The following is a 13,428-nucleotide window of genomic DNA, read 5'->3' as shown; positions in this document are numbered from 1 at the left end:
GCCTTCTACGCCCGCACCTCCAGACTCAGGAACAGCTTCATTCCCAGAGCTATAGCGGCTCTGAACCGGTCCTGCTGAGTGCTCCTCACCCCCATGTACTGTCTCCCTCGGATGGTCATGTTGCACATTGACCCGGCACAGACCGATTTGCACTTTAGACTGTTTTACGGTTCTTTTTTATAAATCAGGTTTCTCAGGGTATCTAAATTTTATTAGTTGTTTAAGTTATGACATCAGATGGAAGCTGCATACCAAATCTCGTTGCATCTATGTGCAATGACAATAAAATATGTTATTATTGTTAAGTACACTCCCATCGATGGTGTTTGATTGTTAATGTTTGCTGCCAGTTGCAGCTGACACCACCTCACTAGTTACCCCGGTATCTGGATTCACAAATATTTAATCCAGGAGTATCTGGAGAACAAAATGACCACACAAATAACCCTTTGTTAACGGGATATCACGTTGAAGTCACTTTATTAACTTACCAAAGTATGTCTTGCAAACAATTCCCGCATCTCACTGGCAAATAATCGGCCACTATGCATTCAAAAACATATTTACAGAAAATCTGAATGCAACAAAAGCACCGTCAGAACATGCAGTCATTGGATAAGGATTTTATTTCCCAGTTATCTTCATAGTTGCATTGTTTGAATAGCTACGTCCAAACATAAAAAGGATCCAAGTACAGAGATCCTCTACACTGCTCCTTCTCATTAGCACTTTTACACTATTTCAGTAATGTAATACATAGCCAACAAAAAAATTGAATACACTTGTTTTTTTAAATACCACAGAGCTGAGGACAAAGCCACATTTCAATAGAAATAACACTTCCATAGGTAAAACTGAGTCAGGTACACTTACAGTGGGAGGCATTTCCTACCTATACAAATGTTAATAGTGTAACCAGTTAAACTGTACATTTTATGCACAAGAGATTTTATAGTTATGAGTGCCAAGCAATTTTGGTGCACAAGCTGTCTTGAGTCATGATATCCACAGTGTCAGGACAATTGAGCACCTAACCAACTGCTGGGAAGATATATTCGAAAGGGTGATAGGTGTCACAAGGCAGACATGGCCTTTGATAACATGAGCTGAAGATTAGTTTAAAAAGATTCACCTTCCCCACTCCCAGTCTCACTGCACCAACCTGTAGATAACCACATACAACCAGATGTTTGATCCCTGCCCTGTCCGACAACCCAATTCACATTGAACCCCTCCAATTAGTGGATTTTCCAGTTTCATTGTTTAACTAAAAACCAGATTAGTAAATAGTTTTGAATTAAGGAATCACTTGTGGGTTCTGCTGGATAATAAACATTTTAAGAATGTTTAAAAAAAAAAATAATCGTTTGAATTACCAATGCTGGAGAAAAAAAATGAATAGACTATTGAAACTCTTCCAAAAATCGAAAAGAGGGCTGAAGCTTAAAAGGGTATTTTTGCAGACACACAGATGATAAACACTGCTGGAAAAGATACATGCAAAAAAAGGTTGAGAATTATAAGAATTCTCTTTTGTTTTCAAATAGAGCTACAAAAACACTTCAGTATCTAACCAGATATCAGGCCGAGTAGTTGGGATTTGCTAAAAGTGAACGAACCTAGGAGGAAAATACCTGATTCTGGCATCAATAAATAGCAAAAGATATCTTCAAACCAAGCAGAAGAGCCACGTTAAGCCAGTCAAACCAATCTTGCCTGAAACATATTTCTGAAGTTGTAAACCTACCTCTCTGGTTTTGGCTAAATGGACGTCAGCGTGTCAGTAAAACAGCAATGTAGTGTACATAATGGTTTTTCCCAGCTGTGGACAGCTTCGGATTTTCTAGCTTGTTACTGTGCCACACATTTAATGAACACCAGCCACATCCAATCAGTAAGTTTGCACAACTATTTAAACAAAGCCCATGTGCTTAAAAAGTGCTCTTGTAGAAGATAGCGATGGATAAAGCATAGGGTACTTTCAATAAGCTTCATTTAGCAGCTCCTGACACACAATGGGGAAGGAACACTTGCATTTCAATGTTGACATCTGCCAATAAAGACACTCCATCTTTCATATCAATGCGTTTAAAACATCTCGGCTATTCAACTAATTCATGAGAAGGAAGCAGCCTCATCTGATTCAGAGAAGCATGGAGTCAACTTTGGTTTTTGAAATTATGGAAAGGTGGGTTTCCAGACCAGGTCGACTAACTGGCCAAAGGTTTAATTTTGTCGAGAGTGGGGTAGGAAGAGAGGGAGTGAGGAAAGAGAAAGAGAGCTGTTGCCATAGGCAACGTGATCCTCATGGAATGATGCAATTTATTATTCAATAAGCAGTTTAAAACAAATCTACAGTACATTGTTATTCAAGTAAAACACTAAAATTGCAAATGTCTCAGACTAAACAGCAACATATAAAAAAAATTGCAATCTTGAAAACTCAGAATGACAGAGCAGTTCTAGACGTCACCCGCGTCACTGTCCTTTTTGTCCTTCTTCCCATCGCCTTCCCCCTCTGCTGTTTCACTGGTATCCCGTCTCCGCTTGCGGTTCCTCATGTTGAACCGTGGTTTGGGCTGGGGAAGCGGGTCCATCCCAAGAACTTTGTGAATCTGCCTGAATGCGAGCAACCTCAAGGCGTGCTGGTGGATAAAGGCAGAGCAAGGATAAATGGGCAAAGGCAAACTATCACACCTCCCCACAACAGTCCCATTGATTGACCCTTTATTAAGGCAAACGGTCAAAGTATTCAAACCAAAGCTGCCAAAAACTGTCATCAAATCGACAAGAATTGCAATCTCTAGTCATACGGTGTGGAAACAGGTCCTTCGGCCTAACATGCCCATGCCGGCTAACATGCCCCATCTACACTCGTCCCACCTGCCTGCGTTTGACCCATATCCATGTAAACCTGTCCTATCCGTGTAACTGTCCAAAGTATTCTAAACGTTGTCCTAGAACCTGCCTCACCTACCTCCTCTGGCAGCTCATTCCATACATCCTACGTAAAAAGATTGCCCTTCAGGTTATTTTTCAATTGCTTCCCCTTGACCTTAAACCTATGTCTTCTGGTTCCCGATTGTGAACGGCTGTGCATTTACTCATCTATTCCACTCACGATCTTATACATATCACCCATCGATTAGATCACCCCTCATCCTCCTGCGCTCCAAGGAATAACGTCCTAGCCTGCTCAGCCTCTCCCTATAGCTCAGGCCTTCAATTCCTGGCAACATCCTCTTAAATTCTCTCTGCACATTTACCAGCTTAGAGTGCTCAGAGTTCTTACAGCACTTCTAGTTTTCACTTTATTTTTTCAGCTTTATTTCACTTTCTTGAAATAATTGATTAGACAATTTCATGAAAATGATGTTACAATGTTATCTTCTGTACAGTTGGACAATAAGGTGTTGTCAACACCATCTTTTACACATCTAGAAGCTTGACATTGTAGCTTGTTTGCATGAAAATTTAAAAAATGATGCTGGCCACGCTGTGGGAAGAGAAACCATGCTAATGATTCAGCTCATAGACCCTTCAACAAAATCTTCGTGGGACCATTACATACCAGAGGACTGACCCTCAGCACCAGCAGCCATTGCATTTCTGTAGAGAATGTACCACACGCAAATAACCCTGAAGATACTAAAGAACACAGTGCTGGAGTAACTCAGGGGGTCAGGCAGCATCCCTGGAGAAGATGGATCCGTGGCATTTTGGGTTGGGACCCTTCTTTGGACCTGAAACGTCAGCTATCGATGTTCTCCAGAGATGAAGCTTGACCCACTGAGTTACTCCAGCACTTTGTGTCTTCTGGTGTAAACTAGCAACTGCAGTTCCTTGTTCCTTACTTGTGCACTGGCTGTAATGTCCTCTCTTTGCTGGTGGCTCATGTAAGACAGGGCATCGGACTGATCTTTTTCACAGGGATCTAGAAGTCCAGGGCCATCTGTCACAAGGAAATACAAACACTGTAATCAAATGTGAATTAAAATAAAATGCAATTAACCTCCACACGCATAAACCAGGTTGATGTAACAGAGATAAAACCTATCATTTCTGTGGCATCAAAAACCTTGCAGCTCACATGTTAATCTTGGGGAATTTACACATGATTCAAGAATAATTTACACATGATTCAAGAATAATTTGCCAATGATTGAATTAGCATCCAAATATACTCCAGGTGGCCTATTTTGTGACAGTGGTTATTCTACATCCTGGCCAACCTGCAGAGCAAGGAGGCAGCAACACCATCTCTCGGCAGCATCGAAGGCCATTCATCAGCGGGCTGCAGTTTCAGCCTTGGGTGCTTGATAGCAGCTGATAATAATATTACACGTACAGGCCAATAGATGGCGTTTGTGAGGAATGGATGTAGGAACAACAGGTGCATAACACCCACCTCTAGCTTTATTCAGACTTAATACAAAAATCCGACCTTTCTTCATTCTGTTACGTTTTTTTAAATAAAGTAGTGAATATAAAGGTTGGAAGGAGATCTAATGTTGCTAAAGTACATAGTGAAGTCAACAAGCATACACACAGAATAGTACAAGAAGTCAGAGTGATACAATGGCATGCTGGGGTCTATTGCTTGATTTTCTGAAATAAACTATTGGGACTTCTGGCAACAAAGCCTTCAAAGTGATCTTAAAAAACAAATTAAGATTCACTCAGGAATGATAAATAATTCAATCCATTTCTCATCTCATTACCCCTTCTAAACCATCTATCAGAAATGCAGTGGAAGGCAGCCACATGGATGTACAGTGGGCAAGATCTTATCCTTTTTATCTCCTGCACCCGGACTCTTATCCAGGCTGCAAAAATTCTGCATGAAATTAGCAAAACGAATTTCCTGATAATGTCTATAATTTGGCTTAATATTGACAATCTTGTTCAGAATGGCCACAGAATAGCTGATACCGACCGCCGTAGAAAAGCCATCGCAGTACCTCGCAAGGGAAAGTCAGAGATAATCCCATGGTTGGGTCAGTCAACTCAGTAGGCGAGGTGCTGAAACTGACTTTGGACTGCTTTGAGACAGCTCAAAGAACTTTAAATAGCAATATAGTTATTCTTGACCAAAGTGCTTATTACTGCCACTGGATGCCCCAAACACAAGATGGTCCATTTCTAACGTGCAAAAAGTGTGTAGAATTTTGGGGGGGGGAAAAAGGATAGGAAATGCCTTGCACAAGATATAGGCCAAAAGACGATTCACTCCTAAAACAAGCAAGAGACACCAACCTGGAAGAAGAACTCCAGAGGCAATAGATTCCAATACCCTCCGCATTGCATCACCAGGACTCAATGGGCCTGAAGAACTGCTAATGGCTTTCTCCACAAGCAGCTCCATAGCCTGTTATTTTCAAAAAAGCAATGTGGAATTAAAATTGATCTGAACCCATGTTCACAGTTGTGAAATACAGTATACACCCAGTAAGTTGACTGCTTTTCAGAACAGCAGTCAGTACCAATACATAAACTCGTTTTAAAATATCAAGTGGAATAGAACAACTGAACTGAAAAAGCAAATCTGGATTTATAAAGACAAGTTCAATCTCTGCATCAGAAAGTCAACTCGCAGTCTAAAGTGGAGGAGTGCTGGAGGGCGGGGAGAAGGAATTAAAGGCACCGGCAGCCAATGAGAGAAATCAACAAGATGACAGCCCATTTACAAGGTCAACCATATAAAGAAGAGGTGAGAATTAGAATGAAGTCTCCGTGTACAAAATAATATATAGGCAAAAACAATTAAAGGGGAGAATAAAGGATAGAGCCAACAGCAAGAGCAGATGGCTGCTATTTAGAGCTGATTGGTGAAGAAATTACATCCTTGAAATATTGAAAGAAACCAGATTGATACTAAGCCCTCAAATATCCAATAATTGATGAGGTCATAATCATACAGGATGGAAACAACTTGTCATGTTGATCAAGATGTCCCCTTTAAGCCAGTCCTATTTGCCCATAGTGGGCTAGGATAGTGGGCTAGGATAGTGGGCTACGATGAATGGGCAGTCCCACCTGAAAGCATGAAAGCATTGTGATAAAACAACCTTTGAACGTACCTTAGTACAGAGAAGAGCAAAAACCACCAGGGTTTCCACGCTTGCACTAATATCAAGTGGTTTGCCCAAAACTACTCAAAAAGGAGGTGAATAATCTTAGCCATATTGATCTGTGTGAATAATTGCTCAAAATTCAAGTAACTAGCCTTGTGTAAATAAGTTAGGTGAGTACTTGGGTGCTGCCATATCCATGGCAAAAAGCAAATATTGGTGGGGGGGGGGGGTTGGGGGGGGAAGAAAAAAAAAAACCTTATGCTTTTACTAGTATCACTTCAGATAGCTTTTGCATACACACCCAGTCAGGTAGGGCTCCCCAAGTTGGGACACGCTGGCACAAGTCTCGGAGTATTCGTATGATGATCACACAGGATTGCAAGCCATTAGCCCTCGCCTTCCATTTGCAAAGGAAATGATAGATTATTCATTAATATCAAATGCACAATGCACAGATAAGACGGAGTGCTTGTACATTCACAACTATATGAGATATATATATATATTGAGTTTTTAAAAGCACACAGTTAACTATGCAAGAGAATTAACAAATAATTCTAGAGGTATTCAGCAGGTCAGTTGGTATCTGCGAATGAAAGACAGAGACACTAAATGCTGGAGTAACTCAGCGGGACAGGCAGCATCTCTGGAGAGAAGGAATGGGTGACGTTTCGGGTCGAGACCCTTCTTCAGACTGAAAGATGGACAGAGTTAACAGTTCAGATGGAGGGGGTTTCAGTACAATTTGAGAAAGATCATCCACCTGTAATATTAATTCTGTATCATTCTCCTCAAATGCTGTCTGACCCACTGAGTATTTCTACATTTCCAACAGGTGAAAGTCGTTTTGCTCTTCACTTTAATGTTCACCATAGTAGAAAGATGGTCCATACAGGAGACATTGGCAGTGGGTAGGTATTTATGGAAAATTGGTTACAGAGGTCCTGAGTATTTACAGCAAAAAAAAAAATAAACAACACAATTCCTCGTCCTGTTCATATCCTGAGCAGAGCAAGAGCTCCGTGAGCAGCAGAGGTCCGCAGGGCTTGGTCTTCACCTTGTATATTAATGATTTGGACGAAGGGATTGAAGGCTTTGTGGCAAAGTTTGCGGATGATACGATAATAGGTGGAGGGGGCAGGTAGTGTAGAGAAAGCAGGGATCTGCAGAAGGACGGACAGGTTGGGAGAGTGGGCAGAGAAGCGGCAGATGGAGTATAGTGTGGCAAAGCGTGAAGTCATGCATTTTGGTCGTAGGAATAAAGGCGTAGACTATTTTCTCAATGAGGCGAGAATCCAGAAATCGGAGGTGCAAAGGGACTTGGGAGTGCTGGTGCCGGTAGTAAAGAAAACAAACTCAATGCTAGCATTGATTTCACAAGGGCTTGTATACAAAAAGAGGGATATCTTCTTGATGTCTATGAGACACATACAAATTGCAGGAGGAAAGTTTCAATGAAACAATTCCAGTTCTGTAGATTGGATGAACACCTCTTAACTACTAAGGTTTATGCTCAATGCTTGACTTCTAAAATATATTTTAATTTTCTGGTATTCCCAGGTGATTAAACCATTGGTACAAAACACCATCAACAGCTATAGAGATAAAATGGCAAGTTAATGACTGTCTTGCCAACATTGCTGTAGGAAGAGCAGCTTCTCTCTCTTCCTTTTCACATTCTGGGGGAATTTGTGCATCTCCTGAATTTTCTGTTTGATTTCCAGCAATCTCCTTTACTATCTTCCAGAAAGTGAACAGATTTCATTGAGTCACTCGATATAAATTCATGGACCTGTTCATAATAGGATCAGGTCAAGTCACGCTACTCCAAAGACAGATTTGAAGGGGAAAACAAAAATTCATAGATTCGCTAATGAAGATAAAAAATTGACAATCATAAAATCATCGCCCTGCCTAAAGCTGCTCCACCTATATGCTCCTGCCCGGTGCCTCAGGTCAGCGGATCAGCTGCTCCTTGAGGTACCAAGGTCTAAGCGGAAGCTCAGAGGGGATAGAGCCTTTTCTGTTGCTGCCCCGGCACTCTGGAACACCTTGCTGCTGCAGATCAGACAGGCCCCTTCACTGTCCATCTTTAAATCCTCCCTAATAATTCACTTTTATTCACTGGCTTTCGACACTGGCTGAGACTTTGTTCCTGTTTTAGTGCTTTTAATGTCTTTTAATTTTTACTGTTTTTATAGTCCTGTCGTCTTAATGGTTTTAGTAGTTTGTAATAACTTTTTGTTGACTTCCCATGTACAGCACTTTGTGGTAACTGATGTTGTCTAAAAGCGCTTTATAAATAAAGTTATTATTATTATTATAAAGCTCATGCAGCCAATAAGTGATAGGGGTAGAATTTGGCCTTTTGGCCCATCAAGTCTATTCGATCATGGCTGATCTATCTCTCCCTCCTAGCCCCATTCTCCTGCCTTGTCCCCATAACCTCAGACACCTGTACTAATCAAAAATCTACCTCTGCCTTATAAATATCCACTGACTTGGCCTCCACAGCCTCTGACTAAAGACATTTCTCCTCGTCTCCTTCCTAAAAGAAAGCCTAAAGATATTGACACACAAAGTGCCAGACAGTACATATTTACCTGGAACCACTTGGCGTGTCGAAGGGCAGCTAGACTCTCCAGGCATTTTTGTTTGTTCAATACATCTGATGGATCCTGCATCGGGTCAGGTGTTGCATCTTAAAAATAAAGAGTGAATAGTCCCAAAGCGACAATTAGTTGATCGTAAGCGTGAGCTAAAATACTGAACAAGCCACCACTCAACAAGCAGAGCTTTAAGGGATTAGAATTACATTTTTGTTTAAATACAAGGGAAATGTTGTTTGTGTTCTTTTTTTAGAGCTAGGTTGTGGTACTTTTATAATAACTATGACTCCATGCCATTGGGAAATGTTGTGGCCAGACCACATCCAGCCCAGTGATTCAGGTAAACATCAACAACACACAGACTGTGTGTTTCCACCCACTGCAATGGTGTTCAAAATTCGTGCTTGAATCTCACCCATGTCTTTCACAACATCATCTCGCATTACAGGAGAGGTCAGCGAAATTTTGACCTGCATCTTGGGCTCTTTATTCGTAGAAAGGACGATGCACGATTCCTCTGGGCAGGTTTTCAATTCATACAATTCTTCTGTTATGGTCTGTGGATCAAATATGTATACCTTGCATGAAAAGACCTGAAGATTATTAATATTCTCTTGTAAATTGTCGCATATGGTGAAACTTCAAAGCAGCAAGACCAGTAAAAATACAACAAGAATCCTGAGGTGAGCCAGGATAGCTCCCTAGTGTTCAAAGTCAGATGATTTCAGCTATGGGGCCCGTGAAATCTGTAATAGCCCTCAGTGCCCCAAGATTAGGGAAGAGGACAAAATGTCATGACCCCTGACCATTACTCAAGTGTTGAGAGTTAACGGGCAGTGGGTGAATGATGACAGGGCTTTGCAGCGATGTTTCACACAGTCAGAACAATTTGCCTCGACTTGGCCGAGGCACTAGAGGGTGCCTGTGGAACAACATCCAAACAGAAGTCAGCACCTTCAGAAGACGTATAAAAACAGCTTCCTATCAGGTCATTTGGCTGTGTCTCCCCAATTTGTATAACTTACAGAATGAAAACAATTGGGTTTGGATTTTTAATCTGTTTAAAAATGGAAGGGGCTTCGGTAGAAAATGGTTTTAAATCTGCACATGAGAAGTGCAATGATTCTCATAACATGAACTGAGCCATGATACACTATGTGTAGAAAGGATTATACACCATTATAGCATTATACACTATCCCTTGCACACTTATTTCACATTGTAAAATAAGCATACTTGACAAACTAACTAAGACATTCAGATTTTCCCCAATGTCTGTTAAACACAGAAAACAATTTCAATTAAAAGTTCAATTAAATTGATAAACATGGTTACCATGAGCTGTTTAGGCAGGTTGCCTGAAATTTTCTCCAGTAGGGATTTTGTGGGTTTGTGGGCAGAGAGCAGGATAAGATTAACATTCCGATCTCCACGCAGAAGCAGTCCTTTTGCCAACACGCCAACACGCATGACTCCTTTCAACACACGTGCTCCAAGGTCAGTTTTTCTGTGAAAATATTGTAGGAAGATCTTTAAATGCATTTACAATCTGACATAACAGGCCACACACGGGCCGTTAGAGGTGTTGCTGTCTTACAGTTCAGCAACCCAGTTTCATTTCTGACCGAAGAAGAAGGGTTTCGGCCCGAAACGTTGCCTATTTCCTTCGCTCCATAGATGCTGCTGCACCCGCTGAGTTTCTCCAGCTTTTTTGTGTAACCTTCATTTCTGACCTCTTGTGCAGCGTGTAATTTGCACTCTCCTTGTGACCACCGGGTGGCGCCGTACGATGGCAGCCTCGCCAACAGTCTGCCCCGTGCCTTTCCCTCTTTGCTGTTTTTTTAGTCTGTAGTTAAATATTGGTTTACTGTATCTTTAGTTTTATATTAGGCGGGGGGTGGGAGGGGGAGGGGGAAACTTATTAAAATCTCTTTCCTCGACGAAGATGCCACTTTTTCCTTATCGTATCTCTGCCTGCACTGCAGCCTAGCATCGTGGAGCTGGTGGCCTCTTGCCAGGGATCGACCTCAGATTCAGATTCAATTTTAATTGTCATTGTCAGTGTACAGTACAGAGACAACGAAATGCATTAAACGAGACCTTGGGAGCTCCAACTGCGGGAGCCTGCGGACTTTAACATCGTGGAACTCGCGGTCTCTGGATAGGGACCGGCTTTGGGAGCTCCAAGCCCTAGGACCTCCGACCGCCCCGATCACAGGAGCTTCAACCGCCCCATGACTATCTAAACCTCTTGTAACCTCTTCCATCAGGCAAAATATATAGAAGTGTGAAAAGGCACAACTCCGGACTCAGTAACAGTTTTGTCCCAGCTGGTTATCAGGCCATTGAACCATCCTACTAACAACTAGAGAGTGATCCTGAGCTACTATCTACCTCATCAGAGATCCTCGCTCGGATTATCTTTGATTGCACTCTACTGGACTTGCACTAAACGTTATTCATGTTATCATGTATCTGTACACTGCAGACGGATCGATTGTAATCATGTATGATCTTTCCTATGATTGGTTAGCACGCAACAAAAGCTTCTCACTGTACCACGGTACACGTGACAGAAAACTGAAGGTAGACAAAAGTGCTGGAGAAACTCAGCGGGTGCAGCAGCATCTATGGAGCGAAGGAAATAGGCAATGGGTTTTCGGCCGAAACGTGTCTATTTCCTTCGCTCCATAGATGCTGCTGCACCCGCTGAGTTTCATCAGCACTTTTGTCCACCTTCGGTTTTCCAGCATCTGCAGTTCCTTCTTAAACACAATAAACTGAACTCAAATCAATAAGCATTACCACTTATTTCCAAGATCACTTATCAGTTTCCTCTGGCAAAGAGCTACAACCAGTCCCACAATGCACACAGTGCCTCATTTGTATTCATACATTCGGAATTTATTTTCAAGAAAGAAGTCTTTAGTTACGTTGGCAAAGTTAATCGTCCGTGCTTTGGACAGGAAGATATGTACAATTAGTTAACTGCGGTTCTGATCAAATTGGGCAACTATTTCCTTTGTTGATGTTATAACATGCACGCCAACGAGAAGAACTAAGTGTAAAACTCCCGGTAATCTGGCACTTGCCACTATGGTGGTGCTAAACTGGCAGGCTATATTTTCCAGACAACTGGATACAATTTCATTTAATAATCCAATACACTGACAACCCTTTTAATTTCTATTATTTTACAATCTCACTATTTTTATATATTTTCCAATGAAACCCAATAAAAATCAAGGAATGGTTCAATACAAAAACAGGCCTATTCAACCTACCTCGTCCATGCTGACTGATCCAATCTGCCTGAATTAAGCCCATGCCCGCTTGTACCTTTCCTGTATCAGAACAAATGCCTGTCCAAATGTCCAACACCTCCTCTGGCAGCTTGTTCCAGAAAACCGTCAGACCCATGTGAAAAACATATCCCTGGCTTTAATCCGTTTTAAGAGATTGCAGGAACTGGGATAACACTGCCATCTATCTGACAAACTGGAACATTGAGCTGGTAGGTCCTGTCCAAAATAAGGAGCTAATGTGTGCTATCAGCAAATAATGTTCTGTTGCACAATAATGGACGAGGCTGCCAACATATTTATCAAGCACAACTTAATCATCTTGTCACCATGCAGCTTCAGACTTTGTTGCAGCCTTTGGTCCAAACTTAGTCAAACACTACCTTGATATCACTCTTACTAACCCCCTGGAATGCAGCAGTTTTCATCTAAGGAGACCCAATAAAACGCAAAGTTAAATGCAATGCAGCAGAAATGTGTTTAATGGTTGGATTCATACTGGGAGTATTGTACCAAACCCTGAAGGTTGATAACCCAAGTGCCAAGACGTTGCTTCTCAGGATAATGTCACCATTCATTTCAATAACTTTCCTGCCATCATAATGTCAAAAACGACAATATTCTCTGATGACTGTGATGTTCCGTTTCATATGGAATTTTGATAATGACACATCCGTGCCCACACACAGCAATAATTGGAGAACATTCAAGTTTGGGCCAATGCGCACGGAAATTCCATCCCCAACAATAACATGTAGCATCTATCTGCCATAACCAACAGTGAATCAATCCCGTGCCTGCCAACAACACAGCGGTGTGTCACCACTGGACACAAAAACACCATGGTTACCAAAGGAATAATGGGCTTGCCTCCACTGTGCTAAAGTCTTTTCAACATCTACAAGTCGCATGTTAGCAGTGTGACGCAATATTCTCTACTTGTTGGGATAGTACAGCCCCAACAATAATCAAACTTACTACCACCCAGGGCAGAGTAACCAACTGCATTTGCACCCAATCCTTCACTGTGAGCATTCAATGTACACATCTGCCGTAATTGCTGGAGTTACTGCAGTAACGAAAGTGCAATTTCTACCACCCAGAACAAGGGAAGCAGGAATTTCTGAATATAATCAATCGTTCCCTTCAACATGTACGTACATTTGATTAGGAAAGATTCCGTTGTGTTGGATTAAAACACACAATATATAGCAAGACCTATAGTCTTGTGCATGGTGCATTAGATGGTCTGGGACACCAGAACATATTTTGCTTGGTGCTGCTGTATTTCGTTCACTAACACTGAGATTGTTAACTTACAAATTGGCAATATGCTTCTTGACTAATCAAGTTTTTTGTCTGCGAACTTCAATCAAGTACTATGCGGAGAACATGGACAGTAAGAAATTAAACTGAGGATGCAGTTGGCCATTCAGGTGGTTA

General features: G+C 41.6%; 1 protein-coding gene across 4 annotated transcripts in view; it reads right to left on the bottom strand.

Moving 5' to 3' along the window:
• Window positions 1–607: 607 nt before the first annotated feature.
• LOC129710958 (zinc finger RNA-binding protein-like) overlaps window positions 608–13,428 on the bottom strand; it is a 59,200-nt gene continuing 46,379 nt past the window's right edge. For all 4 annotated transcript variants that reach the window (XM_055658278.1, XM_055658280.1, XM_055658277.1 and 1 more), the window contains 7 exons: window positions 10,019–10,190; window positions 9,099–9,240; window positions 8,678–8,775; window positions 6,376–6,471; window positions 5,257–5,368; window positions 3,855–3,952; window positions 608–2,645 (listed from right to left, as the gene is read on the bottom strand). In XM_055658278.1, coding sequence (XP_055514253.1) covers window positions 2,463–2,645; window positions 3,855–3,952; window positions 5,257–5,368; window positions 6,376–6,471; window positions 8,678–8,775; window positions 9,099–9,240; window positions 10,019–10,190 — 901 coding nt within the window. In that variant the 3' untranslated portion in view covers window positions 608–2,462. The remainder of the gene's footprint in view (window positions 2,646–3,854; window positions 3,953–5,256; window positions 5,369–6,375; window positions 6,472–8,677; window positions 8,776–9,098; window positions 9,241–10,018; window positions 10,191–13,428) is intronic.

The sequence above is a fragment of the Leucoraja erinacea genome, chromosome 29 (assembly GCF_028641065.1).
Source record: "Leucoraja erinacea ecotype New England chromosome 29, Leri_hhj_1, whole genome shotgun sequence".
NCBI classification, from domain to species: domain Eukaryota; kingdom Metazoa; phylum Chordata; class Chondrichthyes; order Rajiformes; family Rajidae; genus Leucoraja; species Leucoraja erinaceus.
Note: the sequence above shows the minus strand (reverse complement) of the source record. Positions and strands in the feature narration are given on the sequence as shown.